Source organism: Nannobrachium achirus (genome assembly GCF_963921795.1).
Source record: "Nannobrachium achirus genome assembly, chromosome: 15".
NCBI classification, from domain to species: domain Eukaryota; kingdom Metazoa; phylum Chordata; class Actinopteri; order Myctophiformes; family Myctophidae; genus Nannobrachium; species Nannobrachium achirus.
Genome location: NC_137822.1, coordinates 4,305,242 through 4,318,710, shown reverse-complemented (window position 1 = coordinate 4,318,710; position 13,469 = coordinate 4,305,242). Strand labels below are relative to the sequence as shown.

General features: G+C 46.3%; 1 protein-coding gene across 1 annotated transcript in view; it reads left to right on the top strand.

Moving 5' to 3' along the window:
- The first annotated feature begins 6,878 nt into the window (after positions 1 to 6,878).
- Positions 6,879 to 13,469, top strand: part of mfhas1 (multifunctional ROCO family signaling regulator 1) — a 35,911-nt gene continuing 29,320 nt past the window's right edge. Inside the window, exon 1 of the mRNA XM_080742737.1 lies at positions 6,879 to 10,318. Coding sequence (XP_080598863.1) covers positions 7,270 to 10,318 — 3,049 coding nt within the window. The 5' untranslated portion in view covers positions 6,879 to 7,269. The remainder of the gene's footprint in view (positions 10,319 to 13,469) is intronic.

Here is a 13,469-nt window from a genome sequence, read left to right as displayed (position 1 = left end):
CCTGTGCAACTTCAAAGCTAAAAGCCAAACAGAAATGTAATTATCAACGACAAAAACACAATTAAATTGTTAATCGCAATTATTTGAGTGACAATTAATCGTCATGTAAAACGTCATATCGTGACAGCCCTATTAGCATTATGCTCATTATCAATACCATAATCATGAAATCGAATTGCATAGAAATAGGCATTGCTTCTCTTTGTTTCCACAATATTATTTGCCTGCTTAATAAACCAGACCGAACACAACAACACCCCCTGGCGGATAGAGGCTGGCAACAATATTATAGCATTTGCACTACATTGCAGAAGATCAAACAAAGCTGTGAACGCTATACAAAAATGTATAAATAAATGATTATGCTCTGATCAATATGCTGTTTAGTCTATTATTGTGTTTGTGTATGATTCTTAAAAGATATGTGAATAATGAAATATGTATACTGTAGGCTAAGTATACTTGAATATTTGAAATGTGTACGGGGTAATGTGCACGATTTGCTTGTGTCCACATAATCCATACTGAGTTTATATATATAATTTATGTCGGTGCCACAGTTTACAGCAGTACTTTTACACCAGTGGTTCCCAACCTTTTCAGGCAGTGAACACCCAAAATAATCATATTTGAAGATTTTGAACTGGGGACCCCATACCCTTTTACCAAATTTTACAAAATGGTCACTTTAACAAGGTATTATAATTGTATTCTCCCCATCTTGACAAAATGGTATATTCCCAGGTTCCGCAGGTCAGCTGCACAGGTGCAATGCATTATTGTTAATTGTGGCACGTTTACTAACATGCCAAGTTTAGCTGCACTTGAACAACCGTTCCAGGCTGCCATATCCAGCCCAAGAAACCGTAGAAACGGGGGGAAAGAATAAAATGTACTTCTTAAAATAAATGTATCATAACTGTTGCTAAGGTATGGCAACATCATGTTGCCATACCTTAGACGCCACTTGGGAACCAGTGCTTTACATAGTGATGGAAGTCAGATGTCCTACTTGTAGAATGGAACTCACCTCGTAAGGACTTCCCCAGGAAGCCTCTGTCCACACCGTAGGCTCCTGCTGAGAGAGGAACCATCATGTCAGGGTGAGATATCCATGGCTCTGCTATTGATATGTTATATTGATTAATACAGATTAAAGCAAAATACAATCTCTCGACTGAGATTTATTTTGTTTGTTTGTTAGGCCACGTCCTAATAATGCAATCCAAGGAAACCCCACACACACAATCTGAGTTTCATATAAACAAGTACAATAGGTAGACTTTTGGAAGCCATACAACCAACCAGTTGAATACATTTTAATGCTAAAGTCGCCATACCAGCCCTGACAAAAAGAAGATAGCCATAATTTTTTGAATTTTCTAGAAGATTGAACATGCCTTCTGTTGCTAGTTTGACCATTCAAATACTCTTTAATCTTAAAATAACTAATGGCCAAAAAGGCCAAAATCTCCCAACCCTGTTCACTCAGTACAGTTCAACAAAGGGATGCTGACAGAATCCTCGCTAAAAACCCCAGGACAAAAATCCACTCGTCCCAGACAATTTGCCCTCCTGGCCCCCAAACTGTGGAATAAACTCCCTGTCGCACTTAGAACTACAGACTCACTCCCTAGTTTCCGCCGTGGACTGATGACTCACCTCTTCAGACCTAAACCCATAGCACAACTGTAACACTCCCCTTCCCTCAATGACCAATTGACCATACATGAAGCTAGATAGCATTTTTTAGGTTTTTTTAGAAACATTTTTTTACTGATTAGGTGCGTGGTCTACCTATATTATTGTTTTTCTAGATTGATATTCCTATGCATTCGTTATATTGTCGTTGATGACATATTTTCTTGCTTATTATATTGATGTATTACCTGCTTATTGTAAGTCGCTTTGGATTAAAAGTGTCTGCTAAATGCCTAAATTGTAAATTCTTATTGTAACAAGCACTACGTGTTGTAAGCATGATTCCATAGCAGACACGCTGACTTCTATCTCACCTAGCTCATTGAAACAGTCTCCGTGTTTCCAGTCTGCAGGAAGGGTGCCAGTGTTGCTGCCCGCTGTGGGCGGTCCCTTCCTGGGACCCGTCGCAGCGTTCTTCACAAACATCTGCTCGTTATTGCTCTGTAACGGAGATACAATGCATGCACGTTAACCCCCCGGCTCCACCGGGCGCGTCGAGCGTCGCGTCAACGTCAGCGTTGGGAACGCTCCCGTTTTAATCAATGAAGGGATGCTCCACTGGCGACGTCAACGTCCGCGTCGGACGCTCCCTTGACGGCGTCCAAACTCAAAAATCGCCCCGGTTCAATTTTTTGACGGCGTCCACAACGTCCAGTCATGTATAAAATATGAATAAATGCGTAGGCCTATATTTAAATGTAGGCTATACGTGCGTTTCTGCTGTTGAGCTATCCATTCACAAGGGTGACTAGAAATCCCAAAAATCCTAGCATATCTTTGTATGTAATATACAGCGCGGTCTACTTTGATAAAATTATGTACAAGTGTACAACAGGCTATAATCATGACAAAGTGGTCAGTGGTGCATTGCTGCTCTCTGCTGTGAACATAGTGCGCTCTATACGTTCACATTCATAGTTTTATTCCTGTTTGAAAGTGATTTTCATGTTGTTTTGGAAATGGGCTATATTGGCCATAGAATGAATACCTCACAGTCACAGCCGCTGCGCTGCGGTGGAGCCGGTCGGACGCCAATGTGACGGCGTCAATGACGCCGTCAAGACGCAAAGCAACGCGACGCAGCCAGTGGAGCCCTGGGGTTAGGAAACTATTCAGGAGCTGTAGCTACGGGTTATGGGCAGTAGGGGGCTCTATTTCACAAGATTTGGAGCTTGAGGTCAGCTTTGGCTCATTTGACTTGTTGTGATTATTATAATTCTCTCTCTCTCTCTCTCTCTCTCTCTCTCTCTCTCTCTCTCTCTCTCTCTCTCTCTCTCTCTCTCTCAATTCAATTCAAAGGGCTTTATTGGCATGAGAAAACATACGTTTACATTGCCAAAGCGAAGTGTACACAATACAATACAATCGGAACAAAATATGTACAGGTGAAAACAGTTTTCATGCATCACAGTAACGTGCAGGCAGAGCAGGGATATATACAATGGTTTTTAAGGTGGTTGGGTTCCATTTGATATCCTTCTCTTATCACACAGCCGCTCACGAATCTTGCTGCTGTGTTTGCACATTGTTTTACTTCACCCAGCAGGTATGGGAGTTTTTCATCATTGGTCATATCTCTCTCTCTCTCTCTTAAAACATTGACAAATATAATATGAAATTAAATAATATAAAATGATCTCGCATCTCCAGGCTTTCGGCTGTACCCAGCCAGGTTTCTATGTCCAGATACTGTCCAGTGCTCATATCTGGTCTAGAGCCCGCCTTGTCTCCGGTAGAATTCCACATAGACATAACATGTAAACACGCAAACCAACCGTTTCCGTACTATGCACTCTAGTGCGGATGATGTTCAAAACGGTAATGCCAAAAGTCTACCCCAGTCTTGTCAACCAAAAAACAAAACTACAACCAATTCCTTATACTTCCTCACATGACGGTGTCGCGCGAAAAAGAAATGCCGATCTTCAAGTTCACAACGCGTCCTGGACGCGATGTCTTGTGAGCTTTAAGATCTGCTATTTTAGGAAGAAGGCGGGTCCAGGATGATGACGCAGTGTTGGACGGGCGTTGACCGGTGTTGCCATGTCTGCTTATTATAAGCCATATCTTGTTTTTTCTTTGTGGTTGCGGTTTTGTGGGCCTTGTTTCTTAAGTGTAATTGCTTATTTGGGCTTGTTTCCTAATTTGTGTTGTATAAACTAGTGGTTCTCACACATTCTCATGTCAAGGACCCTCAAATTATATGTAGGGCCTATTTGTCCACGGACTGCAGGGGTCATCTATCAATATGATGATATGATGATGATGATAGATACTTTATTGATCCCTGAGGGGAAATTCAGATACCCCATAGCTACATACAGGCATATTAAATATGTCCGTACACAGACAAATAGTGTCCTTGGGAATACTTGTCCTCTTCCGTGGCAAATCCTACTAGATTTTACATATTATAATGTTCTTATTTTTATCATAACACCCCATTACTGAATGTCAGACTCCAGGTTTTCTTCAGAATATGACACTGATTTATGCGACGCGTTGTGGGCTTGTAGATCTGCTATTGTCCGAGTCCACTACGACAGTGGTTTCTCAACTTTTTTTATTTTCAAGGACCACCATAATTCTGAGAGTGTATATGGAACCCTTAGCTCTGAACTCGGAAAGATCTGCACCTGGCTTTACTGATAAGCTTTACCTGGGTAAAACTGAATCCATCCTCTTTGGGTCTAATTTTAACCTCGGCCAGGTTGATGACTTCACAGTGGTAAATGGTAAATGGTGCATTTATATAGCGCTTTTATCCAAAGCGCTTTACAGAGATTGTGCATTACATTCACCCATTCACGCACACATTCATACACCGGTGGCGGAGGAAACCATGCAAGGCACCAACCTACTCAGCGGGAGCAATTAGGGGTTCAGAGTCTTGCCCAAGGACCCTTCGACATTAACTCAGGGGGAGCCCGGATTCGTGACAATGGGTGACAGTGGGTGACAATGTTGAAAGATGAAACTAGACGGCACTCTGTCGAGGTGCCAACTTGCGCTTTGTGCACCCATGGCCATGTATGGCCTACTTGTGCGCCAGCAGAGCGTGCCTTTTATGTATCAGGTTGAACTTGTTAGTCACCAAGAATGCTGGTCCCTGATTGGATATGGGCGTAATCACAGACAGATACGCCACCAAAAGCAGTACTTGCGCACTCTGCTGGCGCAGGTAGGCTAATGACCTACCTGGGTTGCATTTTAGATTCAACCCAGGTAGGTCATTAGCCTAAAGTAATTAAAAACAATAACACCCGTGCAAATATCCTGTGACGTCTTGTCATGTGTAGTTATAACCCCATGGGAAAACACTTGGAAAGCTTACATCAAACTTACGTTGTGCAATGGGAAAACCCTCGGAAAGACATGGTGAAAAAATACAAAGCCACATATTGGAGCAGTTAGCAACGCTCAAAAGTCCCCACTGATCAGTAAGAACACTATGAAGACTCAAGCAGGGGCACTCATTCAACTGTACTTTGACTATGCAGTCCACGCATGGTACCGTAGCACCTCAAAGGCCTTAAACACAAGGCTCCAAACATCCCAAAACAAACTGGTTTGGCTACTGCTTGGCCTTCCATCTCAGACTCATCTTGTCTCATCATTTTGTAGGGTAGATGACAGTAAAGCATCTTGCAATGTGTGGCCAAACCTTTTTGGCTCGGGGCACCCCTATAAATATTTTTTCCATCCGAGGCACCACTACATTATTATATTCCTAATTTTCACTCCGAGCTCCTATATTTATAGCATATTTTAGTGATTATGTTGCAAGGAAAGTGAGATAATAGCCAATTTGGATAGAACTGACTGAAAATAACTTTGTACTTTTAAAATGATACTAAATGTATTTTTAAATGTCCAAATACATTTCAAATATTATCAAATTATTTCGCGGCACCCCTGGACTGCTGTCGCGGCACCCCAGGGTGCCCCGTCACCCACTTTGAAAACCCCTGGCCTACGCCTACAAGATACACTGACAAAAGTCAAAGACATTCACAATCACAACACCAGGGGCAGCTCCACTAATCACGTTCAACCCAGATTTGGCACAAACAAAGGGTTAAATTCGTTCTCCTGCTATGCCGCAAAAATGTGGAACGCCCTATCAACAGCCTTAAAGAGAGCAAATCCCTACTCTCCTTTAAAACCACTCTGAAAGAACACCTGCAGGTGGCTGCAACCTGTAAAAAGTCAAAGCCAAAGCCTACCCCAACGGCCCCCGCCCCCCGACCTGTTTACTGTACACTGTTATATGAGGTTTTGTTGTATTGTTGTATAGGCCTACTTGTCTGTCTCAATGAATTAAGTAGGCCTACAAAAGACCCCATGTAAACAAGCCATAGTGCTTTCCTGGGTTTAGATCCTGTTAGTAGACCTTGTATCTGAACTGTACTGTTTTCCTATATGTGAACTGCAAATAACGTGTTCAATCAATCAATCAATCAATCAATCAAACCAAATGGACCCGTATTTGGTCCTATTTGTACACTAGAGTTATAGACCTGTAATATGCCTGTAATGGCTTTTCAGGGCCATTCCTTTATTGTGTTTCTGGTAATAGTATTGTCCACTCATTTTGTAAGTCCATGGCAAAAATAGAATTTTTACAAAGACCGCTGACCGGCCCCCATCTGAAAATATGTTTTGCAAGGGAGTGGGACCCTCATACCATTGCTTTGTGTTGTTAAAATGTTTCATTTAAACATCCCAGCTTTATTTATGTTGTTTTAAATAATAATAATTTAGAAGAGAGGTCCTATTGCACACCTACTAGGACAGGTGCGTTGGAACAGTGTAGTAGATACTGAGAGGAGAGAAGGAGTCCCGCACACTGTCTTCACTTATAACTTTATTCAGCAACGTTTCGGTCTCTTCAGACCTTCATCAGGCATGATGTTGCCTGATAAAGGTCTGAAGAGACCGAAACGTTGCTAAATAATAATAATTAAAAACAAAATGTAGGAAACCAAGAACTAAGGGATATTTACTTGTGTGACCCTGACACAAAAATACTTTGTATACCTGGTTTGCTTATTTCTCTCCCCAAATCTGGCAACACTGGCGTTGACTCTCGCTAGCCAGTCCAGTCCATTTCCGACTGCAGCAGTGAGAGCCAGAAACAACAAGGGAAACACCACAAGGCACACAACGTAGATACAATAAAGGAACCCGTTTATTTGATTCACGGGGAGGAGGAACATTTGCTTTTTAAAATGACAACCAAATGGATGTTTCTGTATGGCAATACGCACTGTCGTCGCTACGGGACAGCCAACATTTGGGGACGTATTGTGCGGTAGGGCTTTTTGTTATTGTGTGCGTGAGAGTGTCGCAGGAAGGAAGGATGTGTGGAGTGCTGCTGCTGCTGCACATCATCCAGACGTTCTGATGCGACTGAACATCTTGATCGGAATATTGTTATCATCATCATCCACCGGCCGTTCTCTGCAGCTGGTCCCTATGGAATGTACGTGTGATGACGGCCGCGTTGCCGGGTGCGCCGATGCTCGACCAAGGACGCCGTTTTCCGCGGAAAGAAGGTAACCACCGATGAAAAGCCTCAATGAAAACAACACGGAGGGCTCCACCACCACGGGGGACGTCATGGTCATGGAGGACAACAGCAAGGATGAAAACAACCTTCACAAGGATGAGAACAACCTCGACAAGGATGAGAACAACCTCCACAAGGATGAGAACAACCTCAGGACGGCGCGGCTGTGGCGGGACGCCGCCCTCCGCTCGAGGAAGCTGCGGAGCAGCCTGCGCCACCTCACCCTGTGCGCCAAGAGCAGCCAGGAGGAGATCACCTTCCCTGAGGACATGGGCGAGATCGAGGCGCTCAACCTGGGAAACAACTCGCTGCGGGCGCTGCCCGAGGGGCTGGGGTCCACGCTCAGCAACCTGCGAGTCCTCGTCCTCCGACGGAACAAGTTTGCGTCTGTGCCCCGCGTGGTGTTCGAGCTCGGGCAGCTCGTGGAGCTGGACATGAGCCACAACTGCCTGAGGAGCTTCTCCGAGGACGTGGAACTGCTGAAGGGGCTGAAGAAGCTCTGCGTCAGCCACAACAAAATCGAGTACCTGCCATCGCAGCTGGGAGCGCTACAGGTCTTGGAGGAGCTCGACGTCAGCTTCAACGAGCTCAGCGACTTCCCCAGGTCGTTCTCGCAACTGAAGAAACTGCGTGTGCTGGACACGGACCACAACAAGCTGAGCCAGTTCCCCTCGGAGGTCCTGGCCCTGGTCGACCTGGAGGAGCTGGACTGCTCCGGGAACAAATTTGAGGCGCTGCCGGCAGACATCATGAGGCTGCGTTCCATCAAGATCTTCTGGCTCAGCAGCCTTCACATGTCTGTGCTGCCTGACACCTTCTGCCACCTGCAAAGTCTGGAGAGTCTCATGCTGGACGGCAACCACCTAAACGCGCTGCCTCCCAACTTCGCCAATCTCCAGAGACTGAAAATGATTAATCTGTCGTCGAATTGTTTCGAGAACTTTCCCCTGGCGGTTTTAAACATCGCAGGATTAGAGGAGCTTTACCTGAGCAGGAATAGACTGCCTTTTGTGCCCAAGGAAATCGGGCAGATGGTCAAGTTGGCGAACCTGTGGTTGGACAATAACAACATCACCTACCTGCCGGACTCCATCGTGGAGCTGGAGAAACTGGAGGAGCTCGTCGTACAGGGTAACCAAATAGCCATACTCCCAGACAACTTTGGAAAGCTTTCTAAAGTGAACATTTGGAAGGTGAAGGACAACCCACTCATTCAGCCTCCCTACGAAGTGTGCATGAAAGGGATTCCTTACATCGCAGCCTATCAAAAGGAACTCACACATTCCCAGCATGCTGTGAAGCCCAGGCTAAAATTAGTCCTGATGGGGACGAAGGACGCGGGCAAAACGCTGCTCAGGCGGAGTGTCGTTCGTAAACCACACGACACCAAAGGCAACGAGGGAAACAAGGGAATCGAAGTGACCAACTGGGTCGCGGACGCCGAGCGCAGTCTTACGTTTCTAGTGTACGATTTGTCAGGGAAGCCAAACTATGACCTCATCAAGCCCTTCTTTCTTTCCCCCGGTGCTCTGTACATTCTCGTCGTAAATCTCAAAGCGTATTCGTCCAAGAACTTTTATGCCCACGTCGGGTACTTCCTCCACCTGCTCGGTGCCAAAGTGCCCCATGCGGTGGTGTGCATGGTGGGCACGCATACAGACCTGTGTGGCGACATGGAGGTGGAGGAGAAGAGTCTGGACATCCACAGACAGATTGCCCTGCAGGAGAAGGGTGACACCCAGTGCCTGAGGAGCCTCTCATGGCAGGTGGACCAGGCCCTGGAGCAGGGCTACAACGTGCGCACCTCCAGCCCCCACATCGTCTTCTACGGCGTGACCGACAAGAACCTGCGGCGGAAGAGGGCCCAGCTGCAGTACATGCTCAACCACCGGCTGCAGATCCTCTCCCCGGTCCTGTGCGTCAGCTGCACGGAGAGCCAGAGGAACATCCAGAGGCTCCGGGAGAAGCTCATGTCGGTCGCCGACCAAAGAGAGATCTTCCCCAACCTCCACCGCGTGCTGCCCAGGTCCTGGCAGACGCTGGAGGAGCTGCACTTTAAGCCCCAGGACCTGTGGCTGTCGTGGTGGGACTCTGCCCGCCTGGGCCTCCAGGCGGGGCTGACGGAGGACCGCCTGCAGAGCGCCTTGTCGTACTTGCACGAGAGCGGGAAGCTGCTCTACTTCGAGGACAGCCTCTCCCTCAAGGAGTACGTCTTCCACAACCTGCCGCGCTTCATCGCCATCCTCAACGTCTTCTTCCAGAAGGACGAGTCGTTGCTTCTGGAGCGGCTCCTGTCCGAGGGCAAGAGGGAGGATGCGGCCAGGGCGGGCCTGGCGATCGAGGACGAGAAGGGAGAGAGCCACAGGGTCTCTCACCTGAGGCGCCACGTGGAGGACTTCGTCCGGCAGGGCGTTCTGTCCTCGAACGTCATCCGCCTCCTCCTGAAGCCCCTCGTTCAGACGCAGCAGGACCTCCACCTCATCATGGAGCTGCTGGAGAAGATGGGCATCTGCTACTGCGTCAACAAGCCCCGCACCAAGCCCCTGAACGGCGCCACGGTGTGGTACAAGTTCCCCAGCTACGTGAGCAGTGACGAGCCCCGCCGCACGGCCGACGACTGGCCGAGCGGCGGCGGCTCCTCCCTTGCCGTGTGCCACTTCCTCTCGGTGGAGCAGCTGCAGGTGGACTACAGCTTCCCGTTCGTCTTCCCTCCAGGGCTGTTTGCGCGTTTCAGCGTGCAGATCAACGGCCACGTGGTGCAGCGGTCGGACGGGAGGCACCAGATCTTCGCCTACCGCGGCAAGGTGCCCGTGATGATCAGCTACCGGCCGGCCAGGGGGAGGGCGGCGCGCTCGCAGGAGGAGACCCTCTCCGTGGCCAGCCACGCCTCGCTCCCCAACATCTGGACGGCCTGGCAGGCCATCACGCCGCTGCTGGACGAGCTGAACATCCTGCTGAGGGAGTGGCCCGCGCTCCACTACTCCGTTCACGTCCTGTGTTCCAAGTGCCTCAAGAGAGGAGCATCCAACCCACATGCCTTTCCAGGTAATTGCTGTCTCTATGGCTACACACAGGCACAGACAACGCGCACACACACACTCACACCCGCCCTCTCTCTCACTGTCTGTCAGTCTCTCCCACCCTCTTAAACAATTTCAACTTGGCATGCCTATTTTGGGCAAGTCATTATAGGTGAAGATTGCAACATTTCTACATCTCTCTCTCCCTCTCTTTCTCTCTCTCTTTCCCTCTCAAAAAGAAATCCCCCCAATTTAAAAAATAACAGGCGTACAAGCCTGCATTTTGCTCCTGTAGGCCCCGGCTATTTTCGCTATTTGTTGTATTTGTTGTTGAACAAATTACAGTATGTAATGGCTTATTAAGTGGGGAGTGGGGACACCCATTTGAAAATAGTTTGTGCCAGAGACCCCACACAAGATACAAGATTTGTGTTGGTAAAATGTTTCAAACATATTCTAAACTTCAAAAATAAATTCAATTTAAGATATTTTGAAAAATACCCAATGTACAGTATGTATGGTGGAAGTTTCTCAACTGATTTTAATGCTATACAGGGGTCGTCAATGTTTTTCAGGCCAACGACCCCCTATCTGAGAGAGAGAGATGAAGCAGGGACCCCCACTATAAATGTTATAAACTTGTGTTGCAGATTAAACCTTTTCATGATAGATAGCTTCATAGATGTGTTTGACAGCACTATCATCAGTGCATGTTGGATTCATGTGATGTTATTGTGTTTTTCTTTTCTTTTTGTTACCACTTAAACCGTCAATACTTAGTAAACCTGACCTTCCACTCTACTTAGTCTGCTCTTTCCCCATCTCTCTTTGCCGAAAATAGCCGATATAACAAGCTCGCAGAGCCTCGCAATATTTCTTTGCTTCATACACATGCTTGCTTGAGAATGTTTTGCCAGTTCATGGCTGTGTACAGTAAGGTTTATATGCTGACTTTGTTCCACTTGCCACAGACTGAAACTTGGCAGGGCGTCGACACTTCTTTGTGGATCTCTTCATGTCTGCAGTGCTGCTGCTTGTGTGAATAATTAGATACAAGGCAGACAGTGTCTTAAGAGCTTTTCTACTGGGCCTGCCACCAGCTTCGGGAAGGCCTGACATGTGTCTGCTCACTCAGACAGGCCATACTGCAGACTAAGTACGATTACATGATGAAGCTGGTCTATTTGACATGAAATCTAGCATAACTGCAGGAGTAGCGCGTATACCAGTCCATGCCGGGGACGGGTCTCCATTCCGACACATCCCCATTCCGATTACCAGGTTAGCATTCACCAGCATCGGCAGGTTAGCTACTCACCAGGTTAGCATTCACCAGCGTCGGCAGGTTAGCTACTCACCGGTTAGCATTCACCAGCATCAGTTTTACTGAGGTTAAGGTTTAGGTGGTCGGAATAGCGACGTGTCGGAGTGCCGACGTGTAACCCAAACCATTCCGATCATCATTTATCACATGATATGCCATTTACAGTAATCAATTATGTTGTATTTTTAATACTTCAGTTGATGTTGCACTACTGTTTTATATATTTTTTCTTTTTCCGTAGATCAGTGGTTTTCAAGCATTTTAATCTCAAGGACCCCATAACTCTTTGAGAGTTACAGATCTGTAAGAGTCCATTTGGAACGGCCTCAAGGAACCCTAGAGAGTCCCTGAACCCCACTTTGAGAACCACTGTCCTAGATCTTTTTGAGCGGTGCTCCTGGAAGGAGCTAAGCGCCAACATCTGGCTTTGTCCGTTTACCCAAAAAATGTCAAGGCTCTGAGGCGTGGCCTACATCTGGCCTATATGGCCTACATCAGTGTTTCTAATTTGTTTTTAATTTCAAGGTCTCCCCTTAACTCTGACAGTGTACAAATGGAACCAAATGGACCCGATAGGGTCCATTTGGTTCCATTTGTACACTGTCAGAGTTACAGACTTATATGGGTCAATTTAGACCCCCTTAAAGGAGCCCACAGAGTCCCTGGAATCAACTTTGAGAAACACTGCCCTACATCTTGGCACAAACGGCTCAAAGTTTGTTGTATGCCCACTTTGCCCAGGGTCCTATTGGCCAAGCACCGCAGGACACGCTGTGATTGGTCAGCGGGACACTTAATGAAATTAACTCATAAATAGCACCGCTCACTTCACACTAGGTGTGATTTTTTAGCTTCCATATCTTCTTTTTTTGAAGCGGTGTGTATCACCCATATATGGCCATTTTAGTCCAGAATGAACAGGCTTTTTCAAAAACAGAATGTCCGTTTAATTACCATATATGGTGATCTCAGTCCAGAATTAACAGGGTTTTTCAAAAACACAATGTATGTCACCTTATGTCCATATATGGTCACTCCAGGCCAGAATGAACAGGTTTTTCCTGTCCCGTACGTGCAAAATATCAGTCCAGAATGAATAGGCTTTTTCAAAAAGCAAAATGTGTGTCCCATGTCCATATATGGTCATTTCAGTTCAGAATGAATAGGCTTTATCTGTCCTGTGTCCCTCCCGGTCAGATGAATGGATACTTTGAGGATTGGTCAAGCTTCACATGATAATTTGGCCTTCAGGTTTTATCTGTCTTGTACATGCAATAGGTCTCACCTATTGCAGCAATGACAAATAGCCGCATAAGAGCAAAAGCAAAGGCACAATAAGAATATACAGATGCTAGCAGAATGGTAAAAAGGAGCATTAAGGCAGACAAGAGTAAATACATTGAAAATCTAGCAGAAGTTGAAAAATTTAGTAGGCCACAAAGATAACAGAAACTGAAATAATTATAGAGGGATGCAGTTGACAAACAACTAAGAGACCAGCAAGCAGGACTTTTTATATATTTTTTTAAAACCTATTATACCGGCTGTCATACCGGCTCTCCAGACAATTCTATACTAAGATTCACCGCTTCACTTCGAACCGAGGTTTGATTTTTTTAATTACACACTGGTATCGGATGGGTACTTGCTATTGACCGATACACATGTTATGGGTATGGAATTGGTATTGAGAAGGTAAAAATGGTAGCGGGACGTCTCTATTACTGAAGCGACCACACTGACTAATTGCTAATAATGAACAATGTGACCGATCCTTAGGCTCGAGGACTCGTTGACTCATTGAGTAGGGTGTGGATTTGTTGGCACATGGTAACATACGTTGATGTACTGT